General features: G+C 44.6%; 1 protein-coding gene and 1 non-coding gene across 10 annotated transcripts in view; both read left to right on the plus strand.

The window, feature by feature from the left end:
* Positions 1-16,674, plus strand: part of PRRC2B (proline rich coiled-coil 2B) — a 51,893-nt gene extending 35,219 nt beyond the window's left edge. For 5 of the 9 annotated variants that reach the window (XM_026101811.2, XM_026101812.2, XM_026101810.2 and 2 more), the window contains exons 19-32: positions 206-347; positions 966-1,048; positions 1,736-1,927; positions 2,067-2,261; positions 2,700-2,786; positions 3,761-3,865; positions 4,391-4,583; positions 5,963-6,060; positions 6,660-6,787; positions 7,933-8,173; positions 9,691-9,867; positions 10,549-10,640; positions 11,244-11,364; positions 11,834-16,674. In XM_026101811.2, the coding sequence (XP_025957596.2) occupies positions 206-347; positions 966-1,048; positions 1,736-1,927; positions 2,067-2,261; positions 2,700-2,786; positions 3,761-3,865; positions 4,391-4,583; positions 5,963-6,060; positions 6,660-6,787; positions 7,933-8,173; positions 9,691-9,867; positions 10,549-10,640; positions 11,244-11,364; positions 11,834-11,974 (1,995 nt within the window). In that variant the 3' untranslated portion in view covers positions 11,975-16,674. The remainder of the gene's footprint in view (positions 1-205; positions 348-965; positions 1,049-1,735; positions 1,928-2,066; positions 2,262-2,699; positions 2,787-3,760; positions 3,866-4,390; positions 4,584-5,962; positions 6,061-6,659; positions 6,788-7,932; positions 8,174-9,690; positions 9,868-10,548; positions 10,641-11,243; positions 11,365-11,833) is intronic. The other 4 variants (XM_026101815.2, XM_026101814.2, XM_026101816.2 and 1 more) reach the window with 4 other exon arrangements.
* LOC112984187 (small nucleolar RNA SNORD62) lies at positions 4,870-4,957 on the plus strand. Its single transcript, XR_003259417.1, has one exon. It is a non-coding gene; the product is annotated as a small nucleolar RNA SNORD62 (small nucleolar RNA).
* Positions 16,675-16,998: the final 324 nt, after the last annotated feature.

Consider the following 16,998-nt stretch of genomic DNA (forward strand, 5'->3'; position numbering starts at 1 on the left):
TCACTATAGCCACAGGGCCCCTTTTAAAAAAAGGGAGGTGGGTGGGGGGGTGTCAAATTTCATTTCCTCTATACAGTTCTGTAACTTGAGTTGGGGGCTTTTCTCATGGCAGCATTTAGAAACCCAGGGATCCAACTTGCCAGGAGCAGGTCATGCTAACCCAGTGTAGCTGCAGGTCTTATGGCCTGTGCCTTTTCTCTCTCAGGCACCAGCTAAGGCCCGTGTCCTTCAGTCTCGCATTCCTCCTCGATTTGCTAAGAAACAGAACAGCATGTGCTTGGAGCAAAATGATGTAACAGTGTCTGGAAACAGCCTGGGTACAGAGATCTGGGAGAGCAACAGCCCTGGTGAGTTTGGGTCTAGAGTGTTTGCTCTAGGGTGTTTCACGCAGGTGGGGACTCCTCTGGCACATGCAGGAAGGATGAGGTGTCTGTGCTTAAGGGGAGAGAATCTTCCCTTGTCTAATGCTGAAAATGGGAAGGGAGCTGGCAGACATCTGGGATTGTGCCTGTTGGAAACAGTACTGTTCAATCCTCCTCCTCCTTATTTTGACTGCGTAACTTTCCTCATCTATTTCCTAGCCTTTTTTTAAGATGAAGATCCTAAGTGCCATCTTCTAGGCCCACTGCTAGGTCTACTTTAGCTGTTTCCTTACTTTTGCTTTCCTCTGTTTTCTTGTCTTCTAGCACTGAATAGTTAGTGCCTCCTTTCTTCCTATCTGTGCTCTTTCTTTCTCTTATTGTCTTCATGTTCCCTAAGAAATCTCTCTTCCTTGCTCTCTACCCTCCCTTTCCTCCCCCTGTCTTCTCTGTGCTGCATCATTTCTCAGCTGATGGGGGAGCACTAGCTTTCTGAGGCGGTGAAAATACCCTCATGTCCTTAAACGGAGAATGAATCGTGTGTAATATGCATGGTGCTCACAATTCTGCTTCAAGCGTCTGAACCCTGCCCTCCCTCCCTTCCAGGCCTTTCTGTTCAGTCCCCTGGCAGCGATTCCTGGAACAAGCCTGTAAATGCCTTTAATGGTACTGAATCTAGTTCCACCGAGGTAAGTGGCACCTAATCCGCCATTCAGGTATTTTGTGTCTAAAATATTAATGTAGGTGGCTCATGCTTCTCATTGCTCCAACTGTGCTTAGCAACTCTGTCAGCTCTGCTTGTGCAATTTTAAACTGGCTCTCTGCAGTTCTGATTTCAGCTTCATGCTGTTCTAACCTAGAGGGCCAAATGCTGCTTGCTTTTACATGTGGGTATAAATCTGGAGTAACCATCTTGCAGAGCTACTCCAGGATTATGCTCCTAACTGGGAGCAGAGTATAGTCCAGGATGGTGGAATCCTGTAGGCCATGTTTGTGCCTCATGCCTGCGAACAGTTTGTAGTTGTAGCCTTGACATGGGGAGGGGGGCAGAGAAGGTCCCTGAATGCTTCACCTCTGGAGACCGGAGTTCAAATCTGGTTTGGGTCACAAGTGAAACGAGTTTGGCAATCTCAGCCTAGTTGCCACGTGGGGCACTTTTCCCTTATTCTAAAGCCGCAGTGGGGTTGGCACAATGGTTAGGCTGTCTCGGAGTTGCGTAGAGCTAATGCAGCAGGCAAGGGGTGCTGCAGGTCAGGCCCAACTCCTTTGCAGTTAACTGATAGTGATAAAAAGGGGACATGGTCTTGCTGGTTTTTTCCTTCTTTGTGGAGCTGGGTCGGAGTCTGGGGCTTTAACACATTTCGTGCTTTGCATAGCAGGGTTTTAAAGGCAGCCAGGGGGATAGTGGCATTGACTTGAGCGCGGAGTCTCGGGAATCCTCCGCTACCTCCTCTCAGCGCAGTTCTCCATATGGCACCCTCAAACCAGAGGAGATGAATGGGGCTGGCCTGGTGGACCCAAAGCCCGACTGCCAGAAGGAGCAAGTTCAGAAGCAATCTGATAAAAAGGTAATCTGGATTTGCAGCCAAGCCAGAGCACGTAGTGAGAGATCTTATGAAGTGGTTCTGTTGTTCTTGATAGCATTTTTAAGGCTGGAGGTTGGGTTATTCAGCCTTTATGTCTCAGCCTCTCTGCTTTCCTGTTAAGGATTCAGATCAAGGCTCAGGACAGAACAAGGAACACAAGCCTGGACCAATCGGCAACGAACGCTCCCTGAAAAACAGAAAGGGTTCGGAGGGAACGGAACGGCTGGAAGGGAATATTCCCCCTGTTAATGGGGTGGAAATTCACGTGGATTCTGTACTTCCTGTGCCTCCCATTGAATTTGGAGTAAATCCTAAAGTGAGGATTGAATTTAATTTTATCTTCTTGGTGATTTGAGCTTGTCGAGATGTGAAAGGTAGTTTGAGACAGGATTATTTAGGGGACGCTTTCAGCATGTGCACTGTAGATTTGCCTTATAGATTTCATTACTGACACAAACCAGGTACTCAAGATGTCTTGGCAGATACATATTACTGTCTTGGAAATACTGTCTGGAGGACCAGTTGGGGTGGTAACAGAGTAAAGGACAAAAGTACAGCCTTGTAAGCCTGTCTGTGCCCCTGGGGGTTGCCTGCTGCTGAGTGCTGAGAAGTATCTTGTTCTCTTCCAGCAAGGCTTACCAGAGTGCAATCTTTAGTTTCTAATGTCATGAATCAGGCTAGAGTCATTAACCATGAGAAGCTGGTACGTGGCCTTTAGGCCTGGGTTTGAATGGCATGTGTTGTGTTTTTTCAGGACTCTGACTTCAGTTTGCCACCTGGTTCTGCCTCTGGCACTGCAGCTAACCCTGTCACCAAACTGCAGGATGCCTTGGCCAGTAATGTAAGTTTGGTGGTGGGGGGGAAGGGGGTGGGATTTTTTTTGTTTGTTTGTTTTCCTGGCTTTGATTCATCTGCACCTCTCCTTGGTTAAACCCCAGATGTTTCCAAACAGAGCAAGCATATTTCTTTGTGGTTGACTTCACACTTAATGCCTAGGCATCACACGTGGCTAAAATCCGAAATGGAAATCTGTGCGTCAGAGGTACCTCGATAAAATGAGCATTAGCTCAGAAGTGATACAGATAGTGACTCCGTTATCATTCAGTGACCTGTGTAAAGCAAAAGATTTAGCAGATCTCCTGAGTTCACCAGTCTCCTCTGAGATGTAAGGCTAGAGGAGAGTGCTGGTAATGGATGTGATGCAGATACTGGCATTTCAGGCCCAAACTGCCAGCATCCTCAGAAAGTCTCACCTGTCACAGCAAGGCAGAGACCTGTTAGCTGGGCCCTTATGGAGGTTTCCAGGTTATTTCAGCCATCTGGGTGTTTTATTATTATACAAAAAAGAGCATGTTGAAAGCCCAGCTTGCAGCTCAGCTGTGGACAGTGATGTGAGAAACTCACAAAGCTTCTTTTGAAATGTCTTGGGCTTTTAGATTTTCTGGAGGTTTGTCTTAAGGGGCCTTTCTCTTTGAAAGTGCAGATATTCTCTGAAATTCATGTAAAGTCCAAATATGGAAGGGAGAAAACATTTTTGCAAACTGGAGTTACTGGGTGAAATTGATGTTTAGGTGGAAGCTGGTGTAACTCACAGGACATAAGGGGTGTCATTGCACACCACCAGAACTTCAGTTATCCCAGCTGTGGAATTGATCTTGGTTTGATACTTAGGAACTTAACTCCTACAGTGCCACAGAGGATTGAATCCTTTGAGACGTAGTTACTAGAGTTGCTTTCTGAGACTGTTAGCCTTGGTATCTCTTGGAATTCTTGTAAGAGTTATGAAGAATTCACCGCTTACCAATCTCCCTTCAGGCAGGGCTAACGCAGTCCATTCCCATTTTGCGAAGAGATCATCACCTCCAGCGATGCATCGGCCTCAACCCAATGTCCTTCCCCACCGCAGACCTTACTCTTAAGGTAAGTAAGCTGTTATGTGAGCTTAATGCTAGCTGTCTGCTTGGCCAGAGCAAAAAGAGTGAAGAGATCCTTCCCAGAGGGACTTGTTAGGCACTTGCCGAATCTTTAATTAGGTTGTGGAAAAGTTATGAGCGTATGGTATTTAAAATGGGTGGAAAGGGATGTGTTTTCTGTCCTGGATGTGAAGTCCTCAATAACTGTAGAACGAGTGCAGCAGGATTTCCTGCTGTAGCGACTGTCTCAGTGGCTGGATGTGCTGACAGGTCAGTGATCCTAGGTGCTTTGCTGTGCCTGACAGTTCCAGTATGGGGAAGCCTCAGCAAATGCCAAAAGTGATTGTTTTTTGTGATGGTTGCTTACCTATTGGGAACCAATGTGAAACCTCCTGACCTGAGACATGCCAGCTTTCAGCTGTGACTAGCCCAGGTTGGATGTGAACTGACAGTTTACAGATGAGCAGCTCTAGGCCTCCGTATTTTCCTCCCCATTTGAACTGTCTGTAGTTATTGCCCTTCGTTTCCATAGATGGAGTCTGCTCGTAAGGCCTGGGAAAACTCTCCTAGTTTACCAGAACAGAACTCTCCAGGAGGCGCAGGCTCAGGCATCCAGCCTCCTTCCAGTGTCGGAGCTTCCAACGGTGTCAGCTACAGCTCTTTTGGCGGTGTTTCTATGCCTCCTATGCCTGTGGCATCCGTAGCACCTTCTGCATCTATTCCAGGTACCTGCAAACTGCAGCAGCAGTATTTGCATTGTCTGGTTGGTGCATCTGCTCTTTCCTGTGAATCCTCCTTGGATTCTCATAGATGAGAGCATGGTGGGAAGAGCCTCCATGTAAAGTAGTAATTGACTGGTTGGTGTTTAACAGATCCTTAACAACAATTCAGGCAGGACAGAAGGGGACCACTTCCACTCTTTGGAGACTGTTACTTGAATTTTATTGCTATAATCTCAGCACAAGGCTCGCTTTTTACTTCTGGCTGTATCTATACCTGTGCAGTGGCCAGTCTCTGTGATGTCTCAATAGATCCTGCTGACCCTTCACTGTGTACTCAATAGAATAGAAGGGAAGTGAAATAAGCTATGACTGAGAGACTTCAACAATCCCAGCATTAACATCAACTATTCCTCTATCCATTTTGTTATTTGAGACTTCTCTGCATGTCACAGGTTTTTCTGTATGTCACAGTACTTTCTGTTCTTTCTTTGTAGTAACAATAACTTGCTTACAGTGATAAATGTTTGCATAATTCTGGGAGCTGGGGAAGTGCTGCTGTCCTTGAATTATGGAGGGCAGACATAAGCTCAGTCAGGTTAGATGATACGTGTAATTAGGGAGAGCATTTGGGATGAAGAAAGGAAATGTACCTGGATTCCTTGATTCTTGAGTCCCCATGGACCTCTCATGCGTTGCCCTTCTCTCAGCTGAAGAATGGAGCAGAATACATTGGGCAGAAGTGATAATGAGCGGGTAGCTGGGGTGACGGCTTACCTCTTTCCACTTCGAAAACAAATTGTTTCCAGGCCAGGTGATTTTTCTAGCCCTCCCTCCATTTTGTTTGTATGTCTTGTGCTTCAGTTCTGTACAGAACCACAGGAGTGGCATAGCGCTTTCTTCTTGGTGCCCACTCTTGGGGTAGATGTGGCCCTTAGATCTCTAAGGTGAAGGTCTCAAGCACCATGTTTGCTCTTGCCTTCCCTTCTAGCTGCAAAGCGGTGCAGGTTTGCAGGTTTAGGAGCAGCTTGGAGTACAGCTCACCAATTCCTGAACTGCCAGTCTCTTGTGACTCTGCTGTGGAGAAGGGAAAAATGAGTTTACATTTAGCCTCTTATAGTAGCAGACTTGCCAAAGCATGCTCTCCCAGGGCATAGGGGCCGAAAAGTAATGATAACTTTCTGTAATTGGGCTTCTGATTTGGTATGTGCACTTGTGAACTTTACTGGCTCTTCTGAATCGCTGTTAAATGTCTGTGTTGACTTGCTGAGCTGGTGGCAGAGAGGTGGGAAATAGGCTTGACTGACTTTCAGGTCTCCATGCGGAGTACTTTGTCTGTATCCCCCACGTACCTTGAATTATAGCCTGCCTTTTATGATGTTTAGGTAACCATATTCCACCCCTGTATCTGGATGGCCATGTGTTTGCAAGTCAGCCCCGCCTGGTCCCTCAGACAATACCTCAGCAGCAAAGCTACCAACAGGTAAGGGAGAAAAACAACTGGCTAATGGTTTTTCAAGAAGTCTTTAGGGTGGCATTTAGGGAATGGGGAGTGGATGTCACAGGTTAGTGAAACTGAAGGGAGGGAATGGCGTTGTTTTCCTTTTGTACTGATGCCTTTGGACTGGGTTTAACCGAAGCAGATGCTGAGAAGTCTGGGTGAGGTAGAGTGACTTCCTGTAAATTTCCCAGCAAGTCGACCCTGATGGGCAGTTTTAGTAGTAAATAGGCTACTGAAACTTGATAGCATTGGGAAGAACCACTTTGGGGTAAGAGTGCTGGCAAATGGGAGCTGGGATCATTAGTGCCGATAAAGGGCCTGTTCTGTGTGTGGAGCATGTTGGTCCCCAGGAGTGTCCATCTAACACTGCTTGCAGGCATCTGTCTCTCTCCTGGGTGCCTATGCAGTTGCTTCCCCTGCCAATGTTTTGTTGTATTGTGGAATGAAGCAGTGGCTGGATAAAACTGAGGTGTAGGTAATTCTCATGGCAGATTGACTGGCTGAGGAAACTGATAGGTTTTTAACAGCTTGGGATAGTTTCTGGCTGCTCTGTCTCTCAGTCATCTTAACTTCTTCTACAGGCTGCTGCTGCTCAGCAAATTCCCATTTCCCTCCACACATCCTTACAAGCCCAAGCTCAGCTTGGGCTGAGGGGTGGCCTGCCCGTCTCCCAGTCCCAGGAGATCTACAGCTCCATACAGCCCTTCAGGTAACTGCTTCCTGTTGTTCGTTTCCTCGTGGTCTGAGCCTTTATGTTCCAAATGGCCAGGTGCGTAGATCAGATACTCCCCACTCATCTTCTCTTCCCCTTTTGTTGACCTTCTGTTTCATTCCCCCCTTCGTAACATTGCCAGGAAGGAGAGTGAGGGTATCGGATCACATGAGGCTCTTTGTAGGATGCTTCTTCATAGGACAATGGCAAAGACCATCTTTGGAAAACTGCGTTCGGTCGCAATGCTTACCCTCTCAAAGGGGGAGGCATTTCTTGGGAAAAATCCAGAAAGGAGAGGTTTGTGGTGTGGAAAGTAGACTTTTTAATGAGAGACCCAGAGCTTAGAGCTTACTGTGTTTGGCTTGTTACTGGCGAGAAGATTAAGAGAGAGTTTGATCAGAGATGAGTACCTGTGTAGGGAGTTTAAAGAACTTGTTGGATATAAACTGCAAGACAAGAACAGAATAAATGCCAGCACTCTGGCAGAAATTAGTAAGATTCAAATTAGAAATCAACACAAGTATCATAACAGCTAGAGTGTCTGGCCACAGGAACTGCTTACTAAAGTCAAAGGAACGAGGCACCCACTTCAGAGTTAAATGGGATGCTGCAGTTCACGCACACGCTGTTCAGCTGGCTGTGGGACTCTGTACCCTTTTTCCTGCATGAGATGAGAGTGAGTGATCAAAATAGTTCTTTTAGGCCTCAAAAATCTAGGTATCAAGACTCTGAAAACCTACATTTTTTTGCCTGTGCTAAAGCTGGTTGAATTTTTAATTTCTGATTTCTTTTCCACTTGCAAAATTGCTACAGATTTCTGATAACCTGGATCCTCCATTACTACTAATCCAAAGCCTGTTGTGCAGGATATTGGTATTTGAAATGTCAATAGGACACATTATTCTGTTGACTACTCCTGCAATCAAGGACATGGTTATAGGGGCTTAAAAATGGAAATAAAAGAATATAAAACCCTACAACAGGAATGGAAGGTGATGCTGTAGCTTATGTCTGAGCTATCAATTTAGTAGATGTTCTGTCTGAGAACTGCTTGCTGATGGCAACCCAGATACAGCTGGAGGGGAGGTAGCCCCCAAAGGCTTACTGCATAATGACTTAAGCATGTTTTTTTCCTTCTCCAGGTCTCAGGTGTATATGCACCCCAGTCTGTCTCAACCCAGCACCATGGTCCTGACAGGAGGCACTGCTCTAAAGCCTCCGTATTCCGCCTTCCCAGGCATGCAGCCCTTGGAGGTGGTGAAAACCCAGTCTGGGTCCCCCTACCAGCCAATGAACGGAAGCCAGACACTGGTTTATGAAGGCCAGCTAAACCAGGCGGCTGGTATGGGAGCCTCCCAGATGATGGACTCTCAGCTCACACAGGTGAGGAGCAGGGTTCGCAAGGTGTCCCCTTGTGCAGGGGCATTCACAACCGCTTGTTTCTGAGACTAGGTTGAAACTGCTACTTAGGCTGAGTTATGTGTTTGCATGAATTAAGTTTTTTGTAAATAAGCAAAAGATTTCCTGAGAGTCTTTGTTCTATGAAGCATTGTTTCAAACATGCAGCACCTTATTTAATGCGATTCTTGCTAATTACTTGTCTGTTTCTTCTGAGATTCCATTTTGTTACTTGTATGTCCTCCCCCCTCAATATAGTCATTTCATGCTTGGTCAAAACCTGCTGTGCTTCCTAGATAGGAGGGCATGATACTGTTGTGATAGTTGTCCTAAAATTACTGCCTCCAAGAGCTAAATCCCCATCTCCTCCAGATTTAGCTCAGCTTCCAGGGTAATAATGACCTTTCAATTAAAACTCATCTGTATTCTCAATTTATTTAGTATCTAGATCTGGTTAACAGTTTCTACAGGTATGTTTGTCAGTGACTTAACAAGAATTTCACTGTGCATCTTGGTAGTGTACAAAGTTTTGTAAAGCATGGTTCAGAGAGACATGAACCCTGCTGCCAGAGTAGCTCTGTTCATGTGCGCACTGACAAATCTGTTTTGCTTCTCTGGACAAGCATGCTAGTTTTATTAAGCTCAGCTTATATTTTGGGCCATTTGGGAGGATTTTTTTTTTTTTTTTAAAAGGAAGTAAGAACATCCATAATCATTTATTTTTTATCTGAAGAGGGACTTTCATGTTGTGACTGACTTAAGAACAAAGAGAAAATAGCTGGGGAAAACAGAATACTGGCAAGCTAACTATTTGAAAAGATGCTATTTCCGTCATAAGCTGGTAACTTGCTCTCTCATGTTTGGATCACGTGGCAAAGCCTTCATTTTTTTTTATCACAAAGTGGTGTTATAGAAGCTCTCAGATGCAGATATTGTGAAGACAGACAGATCAAGTCAAAGGGAACAGGAGGCCATTAAGTCCTGAGCTGCGTTTTTTTTTTTTTTTTTGATTGCTACCATCATCAATTAAAAGCTTATTGCAGAACACAGAGCTGAGATTACTATCACTTTCTCCACAGGTCCGTTTCCCAAAATGCATTGTCATAAAAACATAGCAGATTTCTTGGTTTGGGCATCAAGCTGCAAACAAAATGTAAGCTATCTGACAGTGCCATCACCACAAGAGGGTTCACCCATGCAGCAAGTATAAGGAAGACTGAAGAACTGGATTAAGGTTCTAGGCAAGAAGAAAAGACCATATCTTGAGTGCAGTTGTGTTAAATCATTGCCGCGTTAGAAGACCAGCTGATAGGGTGTTGGCAACGCTATCGGAACGTGCATTTCATTTTGAAAGTCTTTAGCGTTAACTTGTGTTTATTCTGTGCCTTACTGTACTGCTTTTAAGACTCCTTTTAGCAATGCCGTGCTTTCAGGATATTAGGAGAGAGCATGTCAAATCTAACACTACTATTAATTAGTAACTGTATGTACTTCTCACGCAGCTAACGATGCCTGTGCCTGGCTCCCAGCTTCCTCTGCCCCGCTACGGCTCTGGCCAGCAGCCCCTGATTCTGCCACAGTCCATCCAGCTTCCTCAGGGGCAGAACCTGTCTGTAGGAGCTCCCCGAAGAATCCTCCCTCCTGGATCCCAGCCTTCTGTTCTTGCTACCAACAGAGAGGTAAGAATGATCTCCTGCACGCTCATCTTGGCATTCATTAACCCCTCCCATCCCACTGAAGTTTCACTCCTTGATCCTGCCTGGTAAAGAGGAGATTTGCTTGTTGGGGATCCTGAAATATCAAAGCCAAGGATTAGTGTTAAAGTGAAGGAGCCCTTTTCCTCTTGCCTCCAAAGCGCAGGCCAGCAGTCTTTCAGGTTTTGCTGCTGCTCATCATTCTGTTTCCAGGGAGCCACATCCTGCCTTGATCCAGTTTGGAGTCTTCAGTTTTATTACATGTTTATGCAGGTTTCCCCAGAGTGCTTGCAGGGTGGTGAGCTCCCGACACAGTTGGAATACTGCCCAGATATTTCACACTGTTGTGAAGCTTGTCCGTTTGAGTAGGTGTATTAATGTCACGTCTGGTTTGATGGATTCGTATCGTAAGTTTGTCTGTCTTCGGGGAGAGAGCACAGCAATTAGCTTCCAGGTTCTATATTTGTTTGTGCTGCTGGCTTGTTGGTTTAATACAAACAGACCATTTCACTTACAAACCCCATTTTCTTCACCTGAAAAATGTTTCTTCTTTTATTGGGCATGATGGGTAGAAGGGCAAAGATTTAACTTAAAAATTTTTATGAGGTAATGGGTGATCTGTGAATCTGTGAAAGGTCATACATTCTCACTGATTTTCCTCTGTAGTCCTCCCAAACGGAAATGAAAGGGTTTCATTTCTCTGACGGCAAACAGAATATGTCCTCCGGAGGGTCTGTACCATCACCACATACATACAGGTAAAATACTGACAAAACTTAGCCTCTTCAGTCAGACTGGGGAAGAAACAGTGTTTACCATTTGCAGTGACATGATGCGTGCATCATCCCTGTACAAGATCCACTTGGATTTTCACATGTGGAATGTGCTTATTATAGTCCAAATACTTGTATGAAAGTGTATCATCATAGTTTTGTGTTTGGGTGGGGACCAGTGTGTCTCTTTGACTTGCCCCTTTGTGCATGGGGAAAGTGTGTGAAGTTACTTATTTTCTATGCCTTAAAGGCAAATTGGAGTTGGAATGTGCTCTTGCCTGTTCCTTGTTGAAGTGGAAAAGCTGGGGATTATTGAATAATGTTTTTAGTTCCTGCACTGTATTTTCAAACTGGAGATGAAAGGGGCTAATATCTAGATAGTCCAAACCTTTAGGCCGCTGAGCCTTTTGAGGTTTGCAGTTGCTTTATTTTTTTCTTCCTAACTAATCCATGTGTTGTCTCTTGGGCTGGAGAGCTCACCAGTCCTCACAGTAAAAGCTCATGCTGTGTCTACTGCTGCTTTCTGCTGTCTTTTTTTTTTTTCCCCCTCTTCTTTCACATGTGAATAAGGTTCTCATTCCATTGTAGAATTTACTCCATGAATGTTGTCGACTCTTCGATTTCCAGGCCTAGCTCTGCCAGCCCAAGTGGGAAGCCATCTGGACCAGCAGTTAGTATGGGCTCCGTGCAAGGACACTACGTACAGCAGGTAGCGAACGTCAGTACTCTTTGGTTGGCCCAATAATATCTGCTGTTTTGTACTATTGTGTTTCTGCCTTGTACTTAAAAGGGTGGCAGAAAGGCCTGTGTACTAGAACTACACAAGTTTTCCCTGTGGGGAGACAGAGTGAGTTTGTATGTGGGTGGATGTTACACTGAGCCAAAGAGTCATGCTGTCTGATTTGAGCTCAGGAGAGATTAGAGGATTACCTGTGTCACGCTACTTATGTTATTTGTTGTTGCCGTTTTTATGGGTTCTTTGCATTGACAAGCTTGTGAGTCACTTTGAGATCCTTATGTGTGAGGTGTTTTAGACACCAAAGTGTGACAGAACAGAGGAAGTACCTCAAGTCTGGAGCAAATGTGATGTCTTGCATGAATGGTGCTCATGGTCCGTTCTTTTATGTCTGACTAGAGGTCTCTGTGCTGGCTAACGCTTTGTTTCTATATGTCTAAAGGCAAAGCAGCGGGTGGATGAAACTAAAGCCAATCTGGGAGCAGTAAAGCTGCAAGAAACAGCCTCCGCGAACCAGATGAAGCCAGTGCGCACAGGAGCGATCAAACCTCAGGCAGTAAAAGTGGAGGAAAGCAAGGCCTAGGAGCACCTCTGATGCCCAGCTGGTTCTGCTGGCTGAGAGGCACTACAGCTTAGACTGGACCCCACTGGATCTCCTGAAAATCTCGCCAGATCTACTCCCCACCCCGCATTGACTGATTACAGTGACATCATCCAAGCCCCTCTCCCAACAAAGCAGTTTGAAACAGTGGATATGACATTGACCTGCTTGCTTTAAAACAAACCAACCGCCAAGCCCCATGTGACTTTTAAGTGGCTCCAGCCATTTCTCCCCCAGCCCCCCACCCCATCCACAGGTAGCTGTGATAGCTCACTTGGCAAAGCCCATCCTTCTCCTTCCCTACTTCTGTCTCAGCGGAATGGCAACTGGGGGAGAGGGGTTAGTTTGAGGTTTTTCATTTTAAAGGCAGCTGAGGTTTTTACAAAAAAAAAAAAAAAGGCTATATCTTTGTTTATAGCAGAACTTTTATATGTTCTCTCATTTTTCCCCTTCTTTCTGCCTCTTCATTCCTTCCAGAAAAGAATTCCCTTCAACTAAAATGTTCTGACAGAACCCTGCTTAGTTTTATATATGGTTCTGTGCTACTTTGAGAATCCCGACTCTTCTAAACTGAGTTGGTTTGAGTATATTTTTCCCCAGATGATTTAGCCTTTCAGGTTACTTGATTAAGAGAAATACAGAACAGTTAAGGCATTCATTTTTCAGTATTTTTGTTTTAAGCTAGAAGCAGTGCTTGCATTAGAAGTAAATGTGTACTAAAGGTATATTGTAAATCAGTGCATTAATCTTGAAACTTGCACCACTTTAATTGTAGCTTTGGGGTGCCTTGTGCACAACAAAATGTGGCATTTTCGTTTTAAGAAAAAAAAACACCGAATTTCTGTTGCAAGCTCATCTGGATCTAGTTTTGTTGTGGGTTTGGGATTTTTAGTGACTGTCAAACATGCAGCAAAATGTAAATCATGGATTTACAAAATGTAAACTCTGTTAAGAAAAATCTCCTCACCTCACATGGGTCAGAAGAGTTGGCTAGAGCCAACGGGTCTGTATGGACTACTTTTTGTAGTTGTGATGCTCTCTTATGCTCCCTACCTTGGCCGCTCTAATTCTTTGTGTCTCCTGAGACTAGTTCTGTATTGTGTTCCTCCCTTGGGGCTGCTCTCCTAAGCTTTGCTCTTCTCCTTTTTCCCAAGGTCTTGCTTTCTGCTGCTCTTTCTAACTCGCAGCCTCTTGTAAATCTTGCATAGAAACACATCAGTAAGGGGAGCTCCTCTGCAAAGCAGCCATTTTAGCATACAAAGAAGCTCCTTTTTTTGTGGTGGAATCATGTGGTTACAGAGGCAGTTTGGAATCATCCTTCTGTTCTCCTTTCCCAGATGAACAGCAAAGGGTTCTTCCCTTTTGGTGCAGTTGCATATAGTGCGTATACAGCCTTGCCACCTTACGCTTTCTCAACATGATGCTATATGAAAGGAGGGTCCTGGGGGAGGCAGCTGGGTTTTATTTCTTTGGTTGTTTGGTTTCGGGGGGGGGGGGTGTGTGTGTGTATGTGTGTGTAGATTTTTAGGGTGGACTTGCAAGTTCCTGAAGGTGCTTGGACTCCTTCAGCTGAAAGCAGTTGTAAGCAAACTCAACTACTTTCAGCTAACTTGGTTTGTGTTGTTTAGCTCCTTCAAAACGTAAAGTAGGCTGGTCACTCTGGAATGAGGGAAGGAAAACTTCATTTCTGCAGTAGATGATAGCTTGCTAATTGTCTGTCCCATCTGCCTCTGCTAGATGGCAGTAAGTCATTTGTTGGTGGTTCCAAAGAAGATATTTTGAACAAAGAATGTATTTGGGAAAGGATCTGAAAGGTGTTTTTGTTTTTGTTTGCTTTTTTCCCCCTTTCTGGGAAAGATCCTTCATAACATTTAGAGATGCATTTGAAGTTTTAAGCTAGGTATAAATCAGAATGTTTATACAATAGCTTTACAAAGAGCTTAGAAACCTAAACTAACTTAGACATAGTAACGTCCCCTCTCCACAGGTGTCCCCATTGCGCATGGCAGAGAACCCGAGGGAAAGGGATAGGATGGTACTTCAAGAAAAATAAAAGCTCTTTTTTGGCCCTCTTTTTTTTTTTTTTTTTTTAATGGATTTTTAACTTCAGAGCAGGGTGTGCCAGTATCTCTCTTGCATCCTCCAAAGTACAGGGTTTAAGATTTAGCGACAAATATTTCCCTAGCCTTCAGACATGTCCCAGACCAGCCTCCTCATCTGCTAGGCCTGCTCTCAAGATTTTCCAAAGATTGCTCCATCAGTAAGTCATCCCACTCTTTTCTTCCTTGGAATATCATGAACAACAGAATTGTCTTTTTTCTTTATGTTATCCTTCTGCCCAGCTGGCCCTAGCTAATATTAGCCCAGAATTTAACTGTAATGGCTACAGAGACTTTTCCAAGCCCCCCTCTTCTCATCTCTTCCCTACCCCTAGACACACTACTTAAGCTTTACAAAGACACTAACCTCTTTTCTCCCACCCATATGACTTTAAAATGGTCTTATGTGTTGGAGGAGTCAGGTTATTGCTAGATACAAGATGTTGCAGTCCCTCTGGTGTAAATGCCATCAGAACTACAATACTTCCTGTTGAAAAAGGTCACCCTTCTTTCTCTTTTAACTCCTCCATTTCTTCCCCCAACAGAATAAAACACTAGAATTTATTTATACGTATTTGATGTTGTAGGTCTAGGTGAAAAAGTAATTGTTTCACTGCTCTATTTATATATTATGTCTGAATTATTCTGTGCAGGAAAGGCCAAGAAATGCATGTGAGCTTCATTCCATTCCTCACCTTTGCGTGACTGTCAGCTGCAGTTGGCGAGACTCTCTTTCACTTAATGGAGTTTTGTGTGATGGAAAGCAGTTTTAGAGCCCAAATTTCTAAGGTGCAATATCCTTCTTTGGCATATGTTTTTGTTTGTTTGTTTAAAGCTAACACAAGGTTAGTGCAGTTTGTGGTGCTCTTCAGTCAAAAGGAAAGTCTCTGATCCTTAAAATGCAGAAATGTAAAGGGTGCTGGTAGGTAGATAAAATTCTGCTTGGGGGGGAGGAGGAGGGTGGAGATGTATAGGACGTGGATATGATTTATAGGGGGTACTTCTGCTTGCCGTCTCCACTGCTGAAGGGTAGCACCCTCGTGATTTATTCCTTTGCTGCTATTCCTTTTGCTTTGGCTGGAAACCAGCTACCAGGTTGCAGGCTCCTTTTGCTAGGAAAGATGCAGTGTGCAGTGGGAGGGAGAAGTGGAATCCATATTTTCAGCAACAGTGGGTGAAGCAGAGATATTCAGAGGCTGACTTTGCTGCTTTTTATTTAGATTGTTCAGCTGAAGGTCTGAAGCACGTATGTAACTGGTACTCTTATGCACAGTGATTCATGGTCTCGCAGCTGCGTTCAGTGCTGCTTTCCAGTTCAGTCTGCTTTTAGCTCTTAATTTAAAAAAAAAACAAAACTTGAGGTTAGGGAAGAAAAAAAGAAGAAAAACAATGCTCCAATATATTTTTAAATGACAAGTGGAAGCAGCACAGTCACTAGTGAAACATATTATTGTTGATCTTTCGTAGTTCACTCTTGGCTCTGCCATGTGACAGCTACACCGTAGTCAGTAACTCTGAATGTGTTTGCAGCCCATTGAACCTCATACGTGTTTGTGTTCATGCAGAGAGGCACTCTGTTTAACAATTTCCTTGCAAGAATGCTTCAAAGCTACAAGCTGCCCTGTGGTTCCCGTGTATTTATAGATACATAGCAAAAAATGAGCTTAGCACTTCGGCTATGTCTCACCTTTTGGCAGGCTACTATATTCACTTTCAAGCGAGCACCACTACATGCTAAGATCTGTTCTGTTGCATTTTGTTAACCTTCTGTTTTGCTTCTGACTGGTTAAACACAGATTAGTTATTTGTAGCGTGGGTTATTTTTGACATACGGCAGCCCAGTTTCCATGTAAGAAAGATTTGCTTGCGAGTAAATTAATTTACAACAGGCATCAGAGTATTCTTAATGTGGCCCATCAATGAGAGATGAGCGTTTTGCAAAAGCAGTGGAACTGCTGACTCTGAAGAGACAGCCCTAGTCCAACTACTGTTTTATCCTATTTTTTTGTTTTAATCCAAAGACCACCAGGTTTTCCTGGTGGCCACAGATGCCCTCCTGAGTTCGACGGGTTCCTCAAGACGTCTGCAGCCATAACCTTGACCAGTAGCCCTGGGAATCACAGCAGCAGCAGTGAGGCACTCACCCTTTAGCATGTCTCAAGGCGTTGTCCTTAGCTGAAATCCTTTCTCTGGTTCTGTATAAATTGCATTTGTTGTTTCTCAAGGGGATATTGTACTCCTTACAGCTTTTAACCTCATGACCTGTATAGTAAATTTTTTTTGGCCTTTCCTCTCTTTGTCTTTTCATGTAGACCAGATATTTGAAAGGGCAGACGATGGATAATTGTGTAACGTGCAACCTGTTTATATTTTTTGGAAACTTTTACTTGGACCGGAACTCGAATCACGGAATCACCAGGCCAGTTGCGGCACACTCTTTATTGCCCTTTTTCCTCGTTTCAGTACCTATTGTTTCTCCTTTCAAATATGTGATTGTATTAGCTCTTTCCATATGAAAGAATTCTCCTTATTTAAATAAAAAAAGTTAAAAAAAATAAAGCAGATTATGCTTTTCTCAAAAAACAGGCCCCTGTCTGGTTGTTTTGGTTAAATACCTATAGAAGAACAAATGCTTTACACCGTTGTACCCGTCGCTATGGTGTTTGAGCTCTTTAACAAGTATAATCCGCTGTCTCCACAGCGGTCAAAGCGGCGGGGAAGGACGCACCTCGGGCTGCTTCCCCCGCCGTGGGGGGTGGCCCAGACCCAGGGGGCCGCTGCCTGCGCGGCCGGGGGCCCCTCGGGGCTGTGGTGGTGGCGGCTCCCCCCCGCCTTCCCCGCGGAAGCGTTGCCGTAGCAACAAGACTCGCTTCCCGCACGGCGCCGCGTGCGTCTGACGCCACATCC

The sequence above is a fragment of the Dromaius novaehollandiae genome, chromosome 20 (assembly GCF_036370855.1).
Source record: "Dromaius novaehollandiae isolate bDroNov1 chromosome 20, bDroNov1.hap1, whole genome shotgun sequence".
Classification (NCBI taxonomy): domain Eukaryota; kingdom Metazoa; phylum Chordata; class Aves; order Casuariiformes; family Dromaiidae; genus Dromaius; species Dromaius novaehollandiae.